Source organism: Globicephala melas, chromosome 1, assembly GCF_963455315.2.
Source record: "Globicephala melas chromosome 1, mGloMel1.2, whole genome shotgun sequence".
Classification (NCBI taxonomy): Eukaryota; Metazoa; Chordata; class Mammalia; order Artiodactyla; family Delphinidae; genus Globicephala; species Globicephala melas.
Genome location: NC_083314.1, coordinates 150,505,565 through 150,520,616, shown reverse-complemented (window position 1 = coordinate 150,520,616; position 15,052 = coordinate 150,505,565). Strand labels below are relative to the sequence as shown.

Below are 15,052 nucleotides of genomic sequence, written 5' to 3'. Positions count from 1 at the left end.
TTTTTTCATAATAAATACTATCTATTAAAAGACAAAAGTGAAAATACAAGTTACAGATCAGAAGAGAATTTTTGTAACTAATTGTACTCAAAGTATATTAAAAAAAACTTTTAGAACTTAGTAAGAAAAAACCCCACAAAGTAGAAAAATGGGCAAGAGACTTAACAAGCAATTCACAGAAGAAACCAAATTGGGAAACACAAGATATTCAACATTATTAATAATTGGGGAAATGCAAATAAAGACCACAGTACCTTTTTATACCCCCTAAATTGGTAGAAATTTAAATGTCAGATACTACCAAATACTAATAAGAATATGAAGCAGTGATAACATTCATACTCTGCTATAGGAGTGTAAATTGCTGCAACCACTTTGGAAAACAATCTGATATCTTATGAAGTTAAAGTGCATATACCCCATGACCCTACTCCTAGGTCTTGTTGCATGTGTGTACCCCCAACTCCAGCCATAGGCAATCACTAATCTACATTCTGTTTCTTTAGTTTTGCCTACTCTGGACATTTCGTATAAATGGAATCATACAGTCAACTCTATTTTGAAACCTCATGGAACTGCATGCCATTCTCTTCATTTTCCTACCACTATTCCCCTCTGACCTGGATTAGCACACTACTTTCCTGCCTACCTAGGCTTTCTGCCTCCACGCTCTTCACTTTGAATTCTTCCTCCATATTTTCACCAGAGATAATCAACCATACCAAACTCCTGCTTAAAAGCTTCAATGGCTCCCCATACCTACAGAATAAAGTCCAAATTATTTAGCAAAGTTTTTTTCAGAGGGATACATTGAAAGGTTTTTAAATTCGACAAACCCGGTTTCACTTCTAGCTAAATCTGAATACTGGCTTAGTCCAGAGTGTTCAAAGTTAAGGGTAAAAGGCAGAGGAGGGAAAAGGAAAGATGCGGAGAGGAGGGATGACAGGGGAGGAGTGAAAAAAAGGAGTCAGTAGTGTCCGAGGGGAGGGAAGTATCTTTCGAGGGTAGAAGTGGGTGTTTTCGAGGGTGTTACGTTTGAGAAAAAAAGTGAGGGAGTCCAGATCTCTGAGCGAGCTGACAGGGTGGAGCTGGAGGTCTCAGAAACGGGAGTTCTGCGACGAAATGAAGAAGTCCTGAGTCTCTGAAGTGGGGAAAGAGCCTGAAGGAGTCGGGGACCAAGTCCCTGATACGAAGGAACTTCTACGGGTTCCGGGCCTCTAAGGTGGGGAGGGAGAAGGCGCGGGGCAGGGGTAAGAAGCCGTCCCGGGACCCTGAAGGAAATGAAAAGAGTAGGGGAAGGGGTCGAGGAGTGTCCCCAGCCGCTGAGAGGAGGCTCCGGGAAGCGAAGGAGTCTTGCCAGTGCTAAAAGACCGGAGCACCAATGCTCCTAAGCCCATGCGGGCGGTAGCCGCGCACGCGGGCCGGGGTGCCCTGGGTTAGTGCCCCACGCGCTCTCTTGGCGTTACCTGAGGCGGGACTGAGCAGCCAGAGGGGTGCCTGCGCGGGCGGGAGGGGGAGGCGGAGGCAAAGAGGGAGCATAGTAGCCCTCACAGCTCGGAGGCGGCAGCGGCTCTTAGCCTGCGGAGGCGGTAGGGCTCCCTCGCGCAGAAGCCGGCGACTCGGCTGGGCCAGCGGCGGCGGAGGACGAGGAGGCTACTGCCATGACCCCGCAGCCGGGGCCGCTCCCCTCGCCTGTTCGGCGAGGCCAGGAGAATGATCCGGCCGGCGAGCCAAAGAGCGCAGCTGGAAGAGCCCTGGGCTGCCCGGCCGCGAGCGACTGAAACTCCTGCCCAAGCGGGCAGGGAAGCTAGGGGCGGGGTTTCAACGGTCACGCCCCTCTTCTCAAGCCCTCCCTCAGAGCAGCCAATCAATCGTTAATCCTGGAAAAACGAGCTAGTGGAATTGCCCAATTAGCACTAGGAATGCCACGTGGTATGAGGGTGGACACAATGGGCGTTCAGAAAAGCCAATCATCAGCCCAAAGCGCCAACTCCGGAGGACGAAGGGAACCAATAGGAAGGAAGTAGAAGTAAAAACAGAAGAGGCAGTGTGCGGGAAAGGCGGAACCAAGGGCGGAACCAAGGAGGAGAGAATACACCTGGGGAAAACCCGAGCCCAGGAGCCTCTCAGAGGGCGGGAGAGTAAACACAAAATGGGCCAATCAAAATGCCAAACATATAAGCGCTTGGTAATTGATAGAGGCAACAGAAAATGGATTCTACTGGCGCGGCTTTTGGCTTCGTGAAGATATAGCTGAATAAGGACTTGAGTAGGCAAAAGCCGTATGAACGCAGAGTCCGACAGGATCTCACTATAGTGTGGAGGGAAAACTGAAATAAACAATTATTAGCGACTTGAGATAGTAAGAGCAATGGGTATAAATGCTGAGCGAGCAATACCTCTAAACTAAGAGATTCGATTTGGTGAAGCCTTCTTCCAGGAGGTTAACACTTGAGCTGGCTTGAAAACAGGTTAGAGAATAAGAATGCTATTCAGCTGTTCAACAGGCACATATTTCCTCATGCTTTCCATACGCCTGGACCTCATGCCATCAAGGTATGAGCCTGAGCAGATTGAAGCTTCCAGGGCAAGAGCAGGCAAACAGTGGAGTATGGCCTTCCTGCACCCACGTTCCCTGGGGTTAGAGACCTCCTTTGTGCCATCTTTAGACTTGCCTCCTGTTGCAAGGGTCTTGACAGATGAGTGGAATTTGAACAGTTGGAGTATAGGTGGTGTGCATTTTTGGTGGCAATAAAGTTTAAGAAAGATGTGTGGTAAGAGATAGAAGGCAGAGATAAGAGGTTAAATGTGGGTTCAGCTTAAATGCCAAACTTGTCCTTTCTTTTTTATGCTGGGAGAATTATCAGAGGTTCTTTAGCAGGAGAGTAGCCTTTACAGGACACTGTTTTAGGAAGATTGATAGCTCACAGGATCTCTAAAGGGAGAAAAGAGGTCACCATCACCCAGTCCCCTTGGCAAGCCTTTTCTGTATCATTCGCCTGGCAACAAATCATGTGCTGCCACCTGGTGACTGTTCAAATACCATTGTTCCACATTGCTATTTAATGTTTCTGTTGGAGCCCTGGCACCCTTGCAAACCTGTCTTCCACAGACCTTGATGCAAAGTAGTTGATAAATAAGTAGAGCACTGGTAGCAAGTAGATTAAATAGTGCCATTATGCCAGATATATCACCTGCCCAGTAAAAGATGTCAAAGACAGGGGTTCCTTGTATCTGCTTCAGCAGGAAGATGAGCCTTCATGGGAACTTTTGGGTTTTGTTTTTTTGAACAGGTTCTGTTGGACCCAGGTCTCATCTCTACCATTCCATTCTCATCAATCTCCCTAATGCTGAGGGGGAAGAAAACATGAGGATTGCCTTATAGCTATTCAGGTGTCAAAGGCCCACCCTTCATGACCTGTCTGCTGATTAGGCCAGGGCCTTGAATGTACCCCAAAACAGGAAGTAGTTCCTGCTCTACTCACCCCAGCCTTTTATTATGCTTTTATTTCAGATAACTGTCTCCTCTTCCCAGCTAGACTGAGCTAAGAGATGGGAGTCCACTGCACATCTTAGCTTAGGGCAAATATATACCAGGACTGTTATGTATTATGCTCAATAAACATCCACTTGGTGGATAAATGACATTATTTTTTGGGCTGTATTTAGCACTGGAAGAGACCTAATGAGACCTCAGTGAGATGCTGCTACTTCTAGGGAAACCCTGGACTGCACTGTCTAGAACACAAAGCCCAGGTAAGGAAAAAGTAAAGCTTCCCTAATCTACCCAGGAAGGTATACTTCCAGAGAGCAACCAAGTGGTAGAAGGATCAGAACCAATAGCCACAAAGCATTTTAAAAAATATAATAGGAAATATCAGAGTGCATAACTCTTAGTAAGAATAGTATTGAATAAGGGCTTCCCTGGTGGCGCAGTGGTTGAGAGTCCACCTGCTGATGCAGGGGACACGGGTTCGCGCCCCGGTCTGGGAAGATCCCACATGCCGCGGAGCGGCTGGGCCCGTGAGCCACGGCCGCTGAGCCTGCGCGTCCAGAGCCTGTGCTCCGCAACGGGAGAGGCCACAACAGTGAAAGGCCCGCGTACCGCAAAAATAAATAAATAAATAAATTAAATTAAATACAGCATTGTTTCTCATCATCAAAAAAAAAAAAATTTAAAGAATAGTATTGAATCAAAAAATTTGTTTCAATTAATAAATACATACATTTATATTTACTATGCTACAATGTAAACTGTATTTCTTACTGGAGGTCACAGTCAAAAAGCCCTGAACGCCATTGGACTAGAGGTAGAGACTGAAAGAAGAGACACTAAGGAGGAGACTGCTGCAGAAATGCAGCCTGGACTGCTGAGGATGAAGAAATATGGAGGGGCTAGAGTGAGCCTCAAGAGGCAGAAGCTGAAAAAAAAGGAGAGGAAGCCTTCTATTTGCCAGGTCAAAGGCCCACCAGAGTGTCTTGCCCTCCTCTGCATCCCCATAGCAGTACTGCCCCAGAGCATTGTCCTACCTCATTCTACCCACCAGAATGGGAGCTCTTCCTTCCAACGTCCACTGAGCACAGGGCTTGCACTCAGAAGATACAGTTATAAATGTCTATGAACTTGGATTTCAGAGAGAGAGGTGACAGGAAGCAGTCAAGTCACAGGTACAGCTGAGTCTATCCCATGTGGGTGCTGATTCACAGAAAACACATCAGGCAGGATTAAACCATTTTATTGCTTGTGGGTAAGGCTGGACAGGCAGTGACAAACCTCAGTAGGGAGGGCAAACACCAGCTAGATCAAGAGGGGAGGGGAAGGGGACCCAGAAACAGGACCTTGGAAGGGAAGGTGAGCAAAGAAGACATCATCCTACTGCTCTTACAAGTCCTTACAGTCACTCAGGAGCATCTTGGGGCCCTTAAAGTATAGGGTTCTGGGCCTGGAGCTGAAAGCTGCTGGGCTGCAGGTTAGAAAGGGTATGCCTCTGGAGATCTAAGAGGAAAGAAAGGGAAGAGAGAACAAATCATCAGCAAGCACTGTGATACATACAGACCTAGGCTGTGGGCCCTGATGGGGAAGGACATAAAGGCCTGACTCGGGATAAGGAGCAACGGAGGTTGATGGATTCACAAAGAAAGAGGCAGAGACTCCATTCTACCCAATGTCAAACAATTAGGCAGCTGGCATCCAGGCACCATTCAGATTCAGCTTCCCCAAGATCCATGCCTTACCCCCACCTAGCTACCTTAAAAGTTCCCAACTACTGTTACTGTCTGGAAGACTGACTTCAGAGCTAGATGAAGAAAGAGACATGGCGAAGGTGGCAGCCAGGGGCAGCTTAGACTGGAGGACGTGAACGGAGGTCCTGCAAAGGGGAAAGAATCAGAGGCAGAGATGGTGATGGTGGGTCAAGGGGGCCCTCCCAGCACAGAACTGTCCTCCTTCCTGAGGCTAGGACTCCAGTCCCCTCCCCCTTTATCCTCCAAATATATAGAAATACCTCGGTGACTCTGTGTCAAGTAAAGAATGCCCAGTACTGCCCGTATGGGCTGCAACCCCTACCATACCATCCCTACCAGCCCATTTCAAATTTAAGATAGCTAGCTGAACTTTGGTCCCTAGTGCCTGGTCTCTGTGAGACGAATCCCTTCCACTACCGCAAGCACCCACACTCCCTGACCTGAGGGGGTCGTGCTCCCACCGGGCATCCTGGACCTCTGTCCTGGCAGTCTCCAGGGTGTGACTTTTGCCCTCCTGGCCACTTTCCAGCTGATCCAACATCTGCCAGACCATGGGCCCAGGTAGGACCAAACCTCTCCCTCTCCAGAAGCAACTCCCCCTCCCCACAATTAGCCTCTTCAGCACACTTGGAACCCTCATGTGGACAAAGATAGTTTCTCATGGCCTGGAGCAGAGGGCTTGGGAAGAAGAGATTTGGAGGCAGGTGGAGTCAGCACAGGGAAGAGAAGGAAAGAGATAGAGATAGGAGAGGGTATCCTGGCCCGCCAGCAAAACAGGATAGACAGAGAAAGGACGGGGCCTCCAAAGGGAGATGTGAACAGATAGGTCCGATCCTGGTCCTACCTTCCAGCTGTGGGCCTGAGCTTGCCGCCCCTCAGTCATCTGTTTCAGCAGCAGCTCCTGGTGCTGGCCTGTGGATGAGAGAAAATGTAAGGGGGATGTTCTCCAACTTCCTTCCTTCCCCTTCTCTGGCACTGAAAACTAGGACAGAAGCATTCTGGTCCAGCTGCTGAGAAGTTTCCAAGCTGACTGGGGAGACTAGACTCACACCATGAGAGGTAAGACAAAATATTTGGCCAGATTTCTAGGAAGCTCAAGCAGTCAGAGCTATGGTCATTTATTAGGAAAGCAAGAAGGCTTTCCAGAAAAGGGAACAGGTGACTTCATACCCACCCCCAATCTTTTACTCACTCAGCTGGTCCTGCAGCAACTTCAATTCCTCCCAAAGAATCTCTGACTCCTCCCACAGCAGTTGCAGCCTGCAGGAATGACAGCAGTGTCATTCTAAAGCCAATTAACAAGCCCAGAGGAGGCTACCAGAGTACCAGGAGTTCAGAGGCCTGAAGAAGGCGAGGTTTTGCCCATCACTTACTCATTCTGCAGCTCTTGGTGAAGGCCACTGGTAGCACTGCACTTTTGTGGTCCTGTTTGTATTTGGGCTCACGCCTGTTCCTGTACCTAGCTTCGAAGGCCCTGCAGTTCCCTTCTCAGCCCCTCCAGGCGTTGCTCCAGGAGAAGGACCCTTTGCTCTGGGCCCCCCTGCAGCAACCTTAGTGATGCTGTAGTGGGACAAGTTGGGGATCAGCCCCTCTAAGAACTTCACACATGAGCCTAGAGACTCCACTTGCAAATCAAGACACAAGCACACACACAACAGGAGTGCAACAAAATGTGTTCACACATATGAGACTGTGTATATGAAGAAAAGAACCGATCAGATACCTTCTAGGGCAGAGATCTGGTACTTCTGCTGCTCTCGCTCTTCCAGCAGGCCCTGCACAGCCTGCCTTAGTGCCTCAGTCACCTACCCAGGCAGAAAAACCACACGATCTATTATGCAAGGGGTTCCCCCAACCCCTGGTATCCTCATCTCACGCAAACCCCAAACATACTCACCTAGGATTCCATGCCTCACCTGAGCCTGGGATCGAAGCTGGGATCGAAGAATAGTAAATTCATCCCAGAGAGAAGATGCACTACGGGCCTCAGCCCAACTTAGTCTCTCTGGGACAATGGGAGTCTCTAGAGCCCAAGGCTGTTGAGCTTGGACTCCTGACTGGGGAGGCAAGTAATGAGGGGAAATCCGGGTCCCAGTCAGGTCTCCTGCTGAGGGAATAAGGAAGGGACGAGTGCAAAGCCTATTGGGGGGGTGGGGGGGCGAAATGTTTGTTCAGGAAAATAAAAAGCTGGAATTTGCAAGGACTAGTGGACGGCATAGGCACTGGAAAAAGGCAGATTCTGGAAAGAGAAAAGGCTGAGGGATAGGTAGAAAAAGGAACAATACCCGTGGTGGAGACTCCAAGGGGATACAGCCTTTGCTACAAAAAAACAAATGCACAGGCCAATGAGTTCTGTCTTGCAGTCCTTTAACCCACAGCCCCTAAACCAGAGGGCGGGGGACTCAGGCGCCCCCTCACCTTAATCCTGGCCACATTTCCGTCAGTAGCATTGAGAAGCGCATCGAGGTGCTCAGACCATCTCAGGCTCCTACTCATAGCCTGCGGCAGAGCTCTGGCTCCCTGGCATCTTGTGCCCTTGCTCTCCCAACTGTGGGCACCCAAGGCACAGCCCAGGAAAGACCACAACGTCAGATCTAAAGAGGTGAGTGGGGGATGCAATAATAAAGGTAAGGATGCAGTATCAGACCAAAACTACGCCTCTGGGACTAGTCAGGGGAGCAACGTCCTTGGGGAACTGGTGGAAAAGCGGGATGCCCTGATACGCAGATATCAGGTGGGAGTTAAAAGGTACCGAATCTTGGTCGAGACCTCTCCAGACGCACGACACTTGCGCCATCACACCGAACTACTGCCGCCGCCCGGTTCAAACCTTACGGTAGGCCGGGAAAGCCCGCCTTCGCACTGGTCTCCGCGGTGCCACTTGGGAAACTGAGTTCACCTCTACTGGAGACAGCTGGTGATGCAGGCTACCGAACTACGTTTCCCTAGAAGCAACACGCGCAGTCACAGCCCCACCGTGAAGCTTGCCGGGAAACTGAGTCTTTCGGCTTCTGTAGTGGCTGTCCCTAAGGACCGAATGAACTACGTGTGCCAGGATGCATCGCGCAGAGCCAACGAAGTCCCGCTGCCGATCCCAGTAGTTCTGGGGAAATGGAGTCCAAGCTGCCTCAAAGCTTAACGTCCCGAGTTACCTTGAGACTCCATTCCCCAGCAGGCTCAGCGTGTAGCGTGCGCTATGGAGCCGCAAGTAGCAGAGCTGAAGCAGAAGATTGAGGACACGTTGTGCCCTTTCGGCTTCGAGGTTTACCCCTTCCAGGTTGGTTTATCCCTACTGTGGTGCTAGGGCGAAGTGTATGGTTGGCTTCGGTGCCACCGGCGTGAGGCCCTGGAGTCCTCTGAACTTTCCCGAGCTCTTCTGGCCCCGTGTTCGTTTGACGTATCGGGACAGGGTCTCAACGGGCGCTTGGGCTAAACGGGTAGAGAACTGTTGCAGGTTTGTCCTTTTACCCTCATACAATGCCGGATTGATGAATAGGAGACACCATATGATCCAGTAACCCTGTGGCTTTGTCACCTACGTAATTTACAGGAAGAAAGGTACTGTGGGGCCAGAGTCATTTTGGAAGCTTCCCGAAGGAGTTGGGAGGAGGGCAAGGCCTGGAATGTTTGCATGGCTAGAATTTTGGTCATCTGATTAGCGAAGGGCATTCATGGTGTTGAGCAAGCAGACAGTTGGCTGGGTTGTTCCATCTACCAATAAAAGGTTACATTCATGATGTTGCCAGTCACCAGTGCTGGGCTGGGTATATAAACTATACACTTGCCTGACACAGAAGTCTGGCATCACCACCTACCCTTGTTCCCATAGGTCCATTTCCCTATATCCAGTGTCCCCTGCACTGAACCCTGTGCTTGGAAACAAAGCTAAGTCAACTCAGCTTGAGCCTTTTGCCTGATGCTTACGAGGCAGCCCACTTCCACCCCTTCCACTGAGTGGCACACAGCAGTGCTGGGAGAGGATTATAGAGGAAGAAGTAGGTTGGATCTAGCCTCAGAGAGGCTTCCCTGGAAAAAATGGAGTTGAACTATATATGAAAAGATAGATTGGAAGGTTATGTACATCCCAAATATCAGGAAGAGCTTGAATAAAGGTGTTGAGGTAGTAGTGGTGGATGGCAGGTATGAGGGAGAGTGGGGATGCCTAGCTGGTGCAATCAGGTAGGCCTGGATAGGGGGAGCTATGGTATTGAACAGTGCCATATACAGCCCTGCCAATCATCCTAAGCTCCTCCTTCTCTCACCTCCCTAGCTCCACATACAATCAGCCACTGAGACCTTTAGCAATCTGTCTCCTATCCCAGATCCATTTCCTTCCATTCAACCCATCTATGCTCTTGGTCCAGGCCACTATTTATCATTTGAATTTCTGCAGTAACCTACTTGCTGTCACTTTACCTCCATTCCATCCTCCACACTGCAGCCAGACTGATCTAAAACTGATCATGTCAGTTTACTCCTTAAATCTTCAATGGCTAGCCCCTCATTGTCACCAAATTAGACCCATATTCCTCAAATTGGTAGTATTCAAGGCCAGTCAGTCTTACTCCTACTGATCTCTCCAGGCTTCTCTCCCTCTGCTCCCCTCTACAGATGCTTCACTTCTGTCAAACTAGACAATTTGCTATTCTCCAACTATGCCTTGCACTTTTTACCTCTTTGTTTATGCTGGGACCTATTTAAAACACATACCAGATTCTCCCTCTCCACGTCAGCCTGTAAGTTTCCTTCCTAGCCTTCAAGACTCAGCTTCCAAGCCTTTTCAAATTTCAGAGGGCCTTCACTGGCTCTGTTATTGCACTAATCACAATATAATCAATTTTTTTTGTCCTTAGTTTTTTATGAATTCTTTGCCTCTCTATTGTAACTCCATGTCAGATTCAGATGCGTCCCCATAAACACACATCATACATCAGTAGAATTTCATTGATTGAATAAGAGGGAGGCTGGGCAAGATGCATGAAGCCTTGAATGCAAAGCTAAGGTATGGGCCTGGCTAAGGCCTAAGTTGGCCCTCTTGTGTGGCCTGAATTTTCTCTGTTCCAGGTGGCATGGTACAATGCACTCCTGCCTCCAGCCTTCCACCTGCCCCTGCCAGGACCTACCCTGGCCTTCCTGGTACTCAGCACACCTGCCATGTTTGACCGGGCCCTCAAGCCCTTCCTGCAGAGCTGCCACCTCCAACCACTGACTGACCCTGTGGACCAGTGTGTGGCATACCACCTGGGCCGTGTTAGAGAGGTGAGCAACGCTGGCTGTAGCCTTCCCCAGCTTCAAAACCTGCATCTGCTTCCAGCTCCTTGAAGCTTAGTGCAGGATCTAGACCTGCCTAGGGCTAGGAGCCACTTCCCGGGCAGAAGGGTATCCTAAAGCCAGCCTTGACAATGTGATCTCTCCCCATTCTGCCTTCTCACCCCGGGTTTGGCCACCTCCTCTAGCAGCCCCCCAGGTCTGAAACCAGTCTCACTCACCCTTCACTGATGGACAACTATATGATCAGATTTCCCTTGGCCTCCAAGTGAAATGGGAATAAGCCCAACATTCCCCACGCATCTCTCACCTTTCTTTGCCCTAGACCTGGAAGCTTTATGCTGTCTTTGGGGTCTTTTGAGGACAGAATACTCCCCCACTACACACTTTACATGTATATACACACGTACACACACACTGGGTCTCCCCAAAGCTGGGCCATGTCTTCCTCCACATTGGGCCTCCGGAGGGCAGAGCCAAGTCACCCCTCATAAAGGTTTCTGAACAAGACTGTATTTCCCTTCAAACATGGGCCCTCTTAGACACAATATTGCTTTCTTCACGCTGGAGCCCCCAGCCCCACTCCAAGTTTAAGATCATGTTTCCCCTTTAAACATGACTTCTGAGGACAGGGCCGTGTTAACACAACTTAAGGCTCTGTTGGACATGGCCATGATTCTTCTTGTGCTAAAAGCTTCCATCTTGTTCTCTATCACAGAGCCTCCCAGAGATGCAAGTAGAAATCATTGCTGACTACGAGGTACACCCAAACCGGCGCCCCAAGATTCTGGCCCAGACAGCAGCCCATGTGGCAGGGGCAGCTTATTACTACCAACGACAGGATGTGGAGTCTGACCCCTGGGGAACCCAGGTCAGAGGGTAAATATTAATGAATAAGGGCTGAGAAATAAAAGGAAAGGAAAATCCCTCAAGATTTCAAGTCCCAGGCGTTCCCTGGAGGCCTAGTGTTTAGGATTCCAGGGTTTCACTGCCATGGCCCGGGTTCATTACCTGGTTGGGGAACTGAGAATCCCGCAAACCGCGAAGCACAGCCAAAAGAAAAAGATTTCAGGTGTCATTCTTCCACCTCCCCTGGGTAAAGGAATTGATGGGTACAATCCAGGACAAAGATGCACCATGGTCAGGGGTCTGGTTCCTAGGGACACAGAGAACTAGTCTGTTCTTAGTCTTTGTGATAGAATGGAGGGGGCAGAGCTGTGATTAGAGTGGTGAGACTGGGAAGCTGAAGTTCAGCTCAAGGAACGTTTCCTTGTGGTCAGTGACTTCATGAAAAAAGTTGTCCAGGAGAGGGAATAGAGGAGTCCAGTCAAGGACTGACAGAGGCTCACATGTAGACTCAGAATGAGAAATGAGAATGAGTAAGTGCACAAATCTAGCTTGCATTGCTGGTAGCTGGATTTGGTGCCAAGACGACCTCCATGACTGTCTTCTTTTTTACCCACTCCCCAGCACATATCAGGTGTGTGCATACATCCCAGATTTGGGGGCTGGTTTGCCATCCGAGGGGTCGTGCTGCTGCGAGGAATAGAGGTGCCAGATCTGCCACCCACAAAGCCCCTCGACTGTGTACCTGCAAGAGCTGACCGGATCACCCTGCTTGAACGCTTCAACTTCCATTGGCGTGACTGGACTTACCGGGATGCTGTACCACCTCAGGAGCGCTACTCAGAAGAGCAGAAGGCCTACTTTTCCACTCCGCCTGCCCAACGCTTGGCCTTACTGGGCTTGGCCCAGACCTCAGAGGAGCCTAGCTCTACATCCCAAGAGCTTCATTTCACCACATTCATCCCCAGGAAGCCTCAGAATCCCAGCAGAGGCTGGCTCAGCCCCAGGGTCTCACCACCTGCATCCTCTGGCCCTTGATACCCTCCCCTCCCCTGTGGGATCCTCATTTATGACAGTTGCACCTGCTGGGACTTATTTGGCTAGACAAGATTTTATTGGGTACAAGATGATCATTTTTGATAAAGAATTATAGTAGAGATATTAAATGAAGATAACAAGGCTTAAAGAAGTTTGGTCAAAAGACCAAAGCAGATCCAGACTTGCCACCTGCCTTGGAATGTGGGATTATTACCTGTTACCATTTCTCTGCAGTGCTTCAAGATGCTACTTGTTACAGGGCTTAAGAAGCAACTATCCCCTAAATAACGGTACCTGCCTCAGAGGGTTCTTATGGAGACTGAATAAATACGAAATAGTACCTGGCATATAATAAGCTATTATTAAAGGCCCCAGGAATCCTATACTGCCGCTCATAGTTCTTACTTGTCTGAATACTGGAGGGGTAGGTAGGCTGGGGTAGCCGTGTCTGGAAGGTGTCTAGAAGGGCACCACATGATATACAGAAGGATTCTCAGTCCTGAATCTGCCCTAGCCTCAAGAGCCCAGGAGGAATCCACCTTTGCCCCACTGACAACCCTCCCTCAGGACAATGATATGAGAATAAGAACTACCCTTAAATCAAGGATAGAAACCCAGGGAAGCCAAGAGGTGCTCAGCACTGTGCTTTTGACACAGAAACCTACCCTATGAACACCAGCGCTGTGTTTGTCTCCCCCTCCCCCTTTTAGTTCCAAAGGTACTGAAGCCTCTAACTCTGATCTTTTTACAGAACCAGTACCAGGCATTTATCAGAAGAGGCCAAGCTTCAGGTTTTCATACAGCCCTCCCAGTAGTGTAAAAGTAAATGTCAGTAATCTCATTGGGCTCTTAACCTGCAACCCAGCCTATAGCAAAAATTGCAGTGCCTTGGCCAGTACTGTAGTAGGAGGCCTTGCTCTTCTCCAGATATGGTGAAAATGAAACACCTTGCTTCGAGGTCCATCCTCTGTATGTACTTGCATTTCCCCTCAATATAATTTCCTGATTCTGAGACACTCTCACACCTCATTTTCCCCTAAAGAGGGAAAAGCAAAAAGTAAATTCCTCTTACACTCAAAGGCTAATGTCCCCCTAAAATGAAGAATCAACAAGGTCTCAGCTCAAGTTTAATAAAACTACAAAAGACCAAAAGCGATAACCTACTACTATACACATCAGTTTGCCTGCCCCATAATACAGCTCAGGCCATTCCCCCCAGAGGAAGAAAGGCTGGCCTCCCCAGCCCCTGCAGGAAAGGCCTGTCCTGTCCCACACCACATCTGCGCTGAGTGCAAGGTCTTGTGTTTTAAGCATGATAATAGTACAAAAGAGGTTTTGTTCTCATGGCCACCTACTGCAGCCTGGCCCTAAAATGGCCCAGTGCTCACTTCTGCTTAGAGAAATATTCTTTGCTCTTCTGGACATCAGGCTTGATGGTATCACTGCCAGGCTTCCAGCCAGCTGGGCACACTGCAAAAGAAAGGATACTAATTAATAACCTGATCAGTGGTGAGCTCCACCCTCCCAAGGACAAGTGGATGCCTCAAAACCAAATGTGAGCCCTAAAGAGCAACATTCAGGCACCAGGAAACCTACCCTGCAGTCTGAGATCATTCAGCCTTTTAGTTCAAAGCTATAAATATGTAATTTAATCCTCACCAGAGCCCTAATTACTATGATACCTAATTTGTTCACAGAGTAACTGAAATTTAAAGAAATTAAGTAACAGCTTCAACTTTATACTTTGTTCTAAAAATAATCTGTCTAAAGCATGTACAGCAAAATATTACGATTTTGTTAACAGTAGGTAGTAGGTAAGTGGGTATTCATATGTTCTCAGTAATTTTATGTATGCTTCAAAAATGCACCTTTGAAAAATAAGCTTAAATGCTCTTCAACAGATGGTGCTGGAACAGCTGGATTTCCACATGTAGAACAATGAAATTGGACATCTATTCATACTATACACAAAAAGTTTACTCGCAAATGGATCAACAGCCTATATACCATAAACTCTTTGAAGAAAACACAGGGTGGTCAAACTTCATGACCTTAGATTTGGAAATGTATTCTTAGACATGATACTGAAAACACAAACAACAGTAAAAAACATAAGGTAAATTGGACTTGATTGACATTAAGGACTTTTGTAGATTAAAGGACATTATGGAGTGAAGACAACCCACAGAATGGGAAAAAATATTTATAAATCATATCTGATAAGGGATTAATAGCCAAAATTGAAATCCAGAACTCCCACAGCTCAACAGACAACCCAATTCAAAAATGGGCAAAGGACTTGAAAAAAGACATATCTCCAAAGATATACAAATGGTCAAATAAACATATGAAAATATGCCGTCACTAGTCAAAACTACAATGAGATACCACTTCACATCCCCTAGGATGGCTATAGTTTAAAAAAAAAAAGGAAAGTAAATGTTGGGAAGGATGTAAAGAGCCCTTGGTATTGCTGGTGGGAATGTAAAATGGTGCATGTGCTGTGGAAAACAGTTCGGCAGTTCCTCAAGAATCTAAACATAGAATTACCATGTGACCCAGCAATTCTACTCCTATATATAGCCCCAAAGTAACTGGAAACAAGGATTCAGACACCAGTTCACCAATATTTTAGCAATATTATTCACAATAGCCA

The 15,052-nt window shown here is 48.2% G+C and overlaps 4 protein-coding genes across 11 annotated transcripts in view; 1 reads left to right on the top strand and 3 right to left on the bottom strand.

Moving 5' to 3' along the window:
* Positions 1-1,794, bottom strand: part of TESK2 (testis associated actin remodelling kinase 2) — a 130,918-nt gene extending 129,124 nt beyond the window's left edge. For all 6 annotated transcript variants that reach the window (XM_060306124.1, XM_060306122.1, XM_060306129.1 and 3 more), the window contains exon 1: positions 1,467-1,794. The gene's annotated coding sequence lies outside the window, so the exon portion shown is untranslated. The remainder of the gene's footprint in view (positions 1-1,466) is intronic.
* Positions 1,795-4,800: 3,006 nt separating this feature from the next.
* CCDC163 (CCDC163 homolog) lies at positions 4,801-8,051 on the bottom strand. The gene is made up of 9 exons (XM_070046659.1): positions 7,997-8,051; positions 7,663-7,838; positions 7,530-7,563; positions 7,161-7,351; positions 6,968-7,049; positions 6,618-6,804; positions 6,437-6,504; positions 6,089-6,156; positions 4,801-4,996 (listed from the first exon to the last, which is right to left on the bottom strand). Exons 2-6 carry the CDS (start codon positions 7,738-7,740, stop codon positions 6,704-6,706), a joined length of 486 nt encoding a protein of 161 aa, XP_069902760.1. The 5' UTR covers positions 7,741-7,838; positions 7,997-8,051; the 3' UTR covers positions 4,801-4,996; positions 6,089-6,156; positions 6,437-6,504; positions 6,618-6,703.
* A 310-nt stretch (positions 8,052-8,361) lies between these two features.
* MMACHC (metabolism of cobalamin associated C) lies at positions 8,362-14,002 on the top strand. Of its 2 annotated transcripts, none has more exons than XM_030869979.3 (4): positions 8,362-8,521; positions 10,309-10,503; positions 11,231-11,383; positions 11,983-13,992. In XM_030869979.3, the coding sequence occupies exons 1-4, from the start codon at positions 8,441-8,443 to the stop codon at positions 12,394-12,396; spliced, it is 843 nt and encodes a 280-aa protein (XP_030725839.1). In that variant the 5' UTR covers positions 8,362-8,440; the 3' UTR covers positions 12,397-13,992. The 2 variants fall into 2 exon arrangements, with proteins under 2 accessions (XP_030725839.1, XP_030725840.1); XM_030869980.3 differs by lacking the exon at positions 8,362-8,521 and adding an exon at positions 8,534-8,802 and having other exon boundaries at positions 11,983-14,002.
* The window catches only part of PRDX1 (peroxiredoxin 1), a 46,818-nt gene continuing 45,276 nt past the window's right edge, over positions 13,511-15,052 (bottom strand). For both annotated transcript variants that reach the window (XM_030869982.3, XM_030869981.2), the window contains exon 6: positions 13,511-13,866. In XM_030869982.3, the coding sequence (XP_030725842.1) occupies positions 13,781-13,866 (86 nt within the window). In that variant the 3' untranslated portion in view covers positions 13,511-13,780. The remainder of the gene's footprint in view (positions 13,867-15,052) is intronic.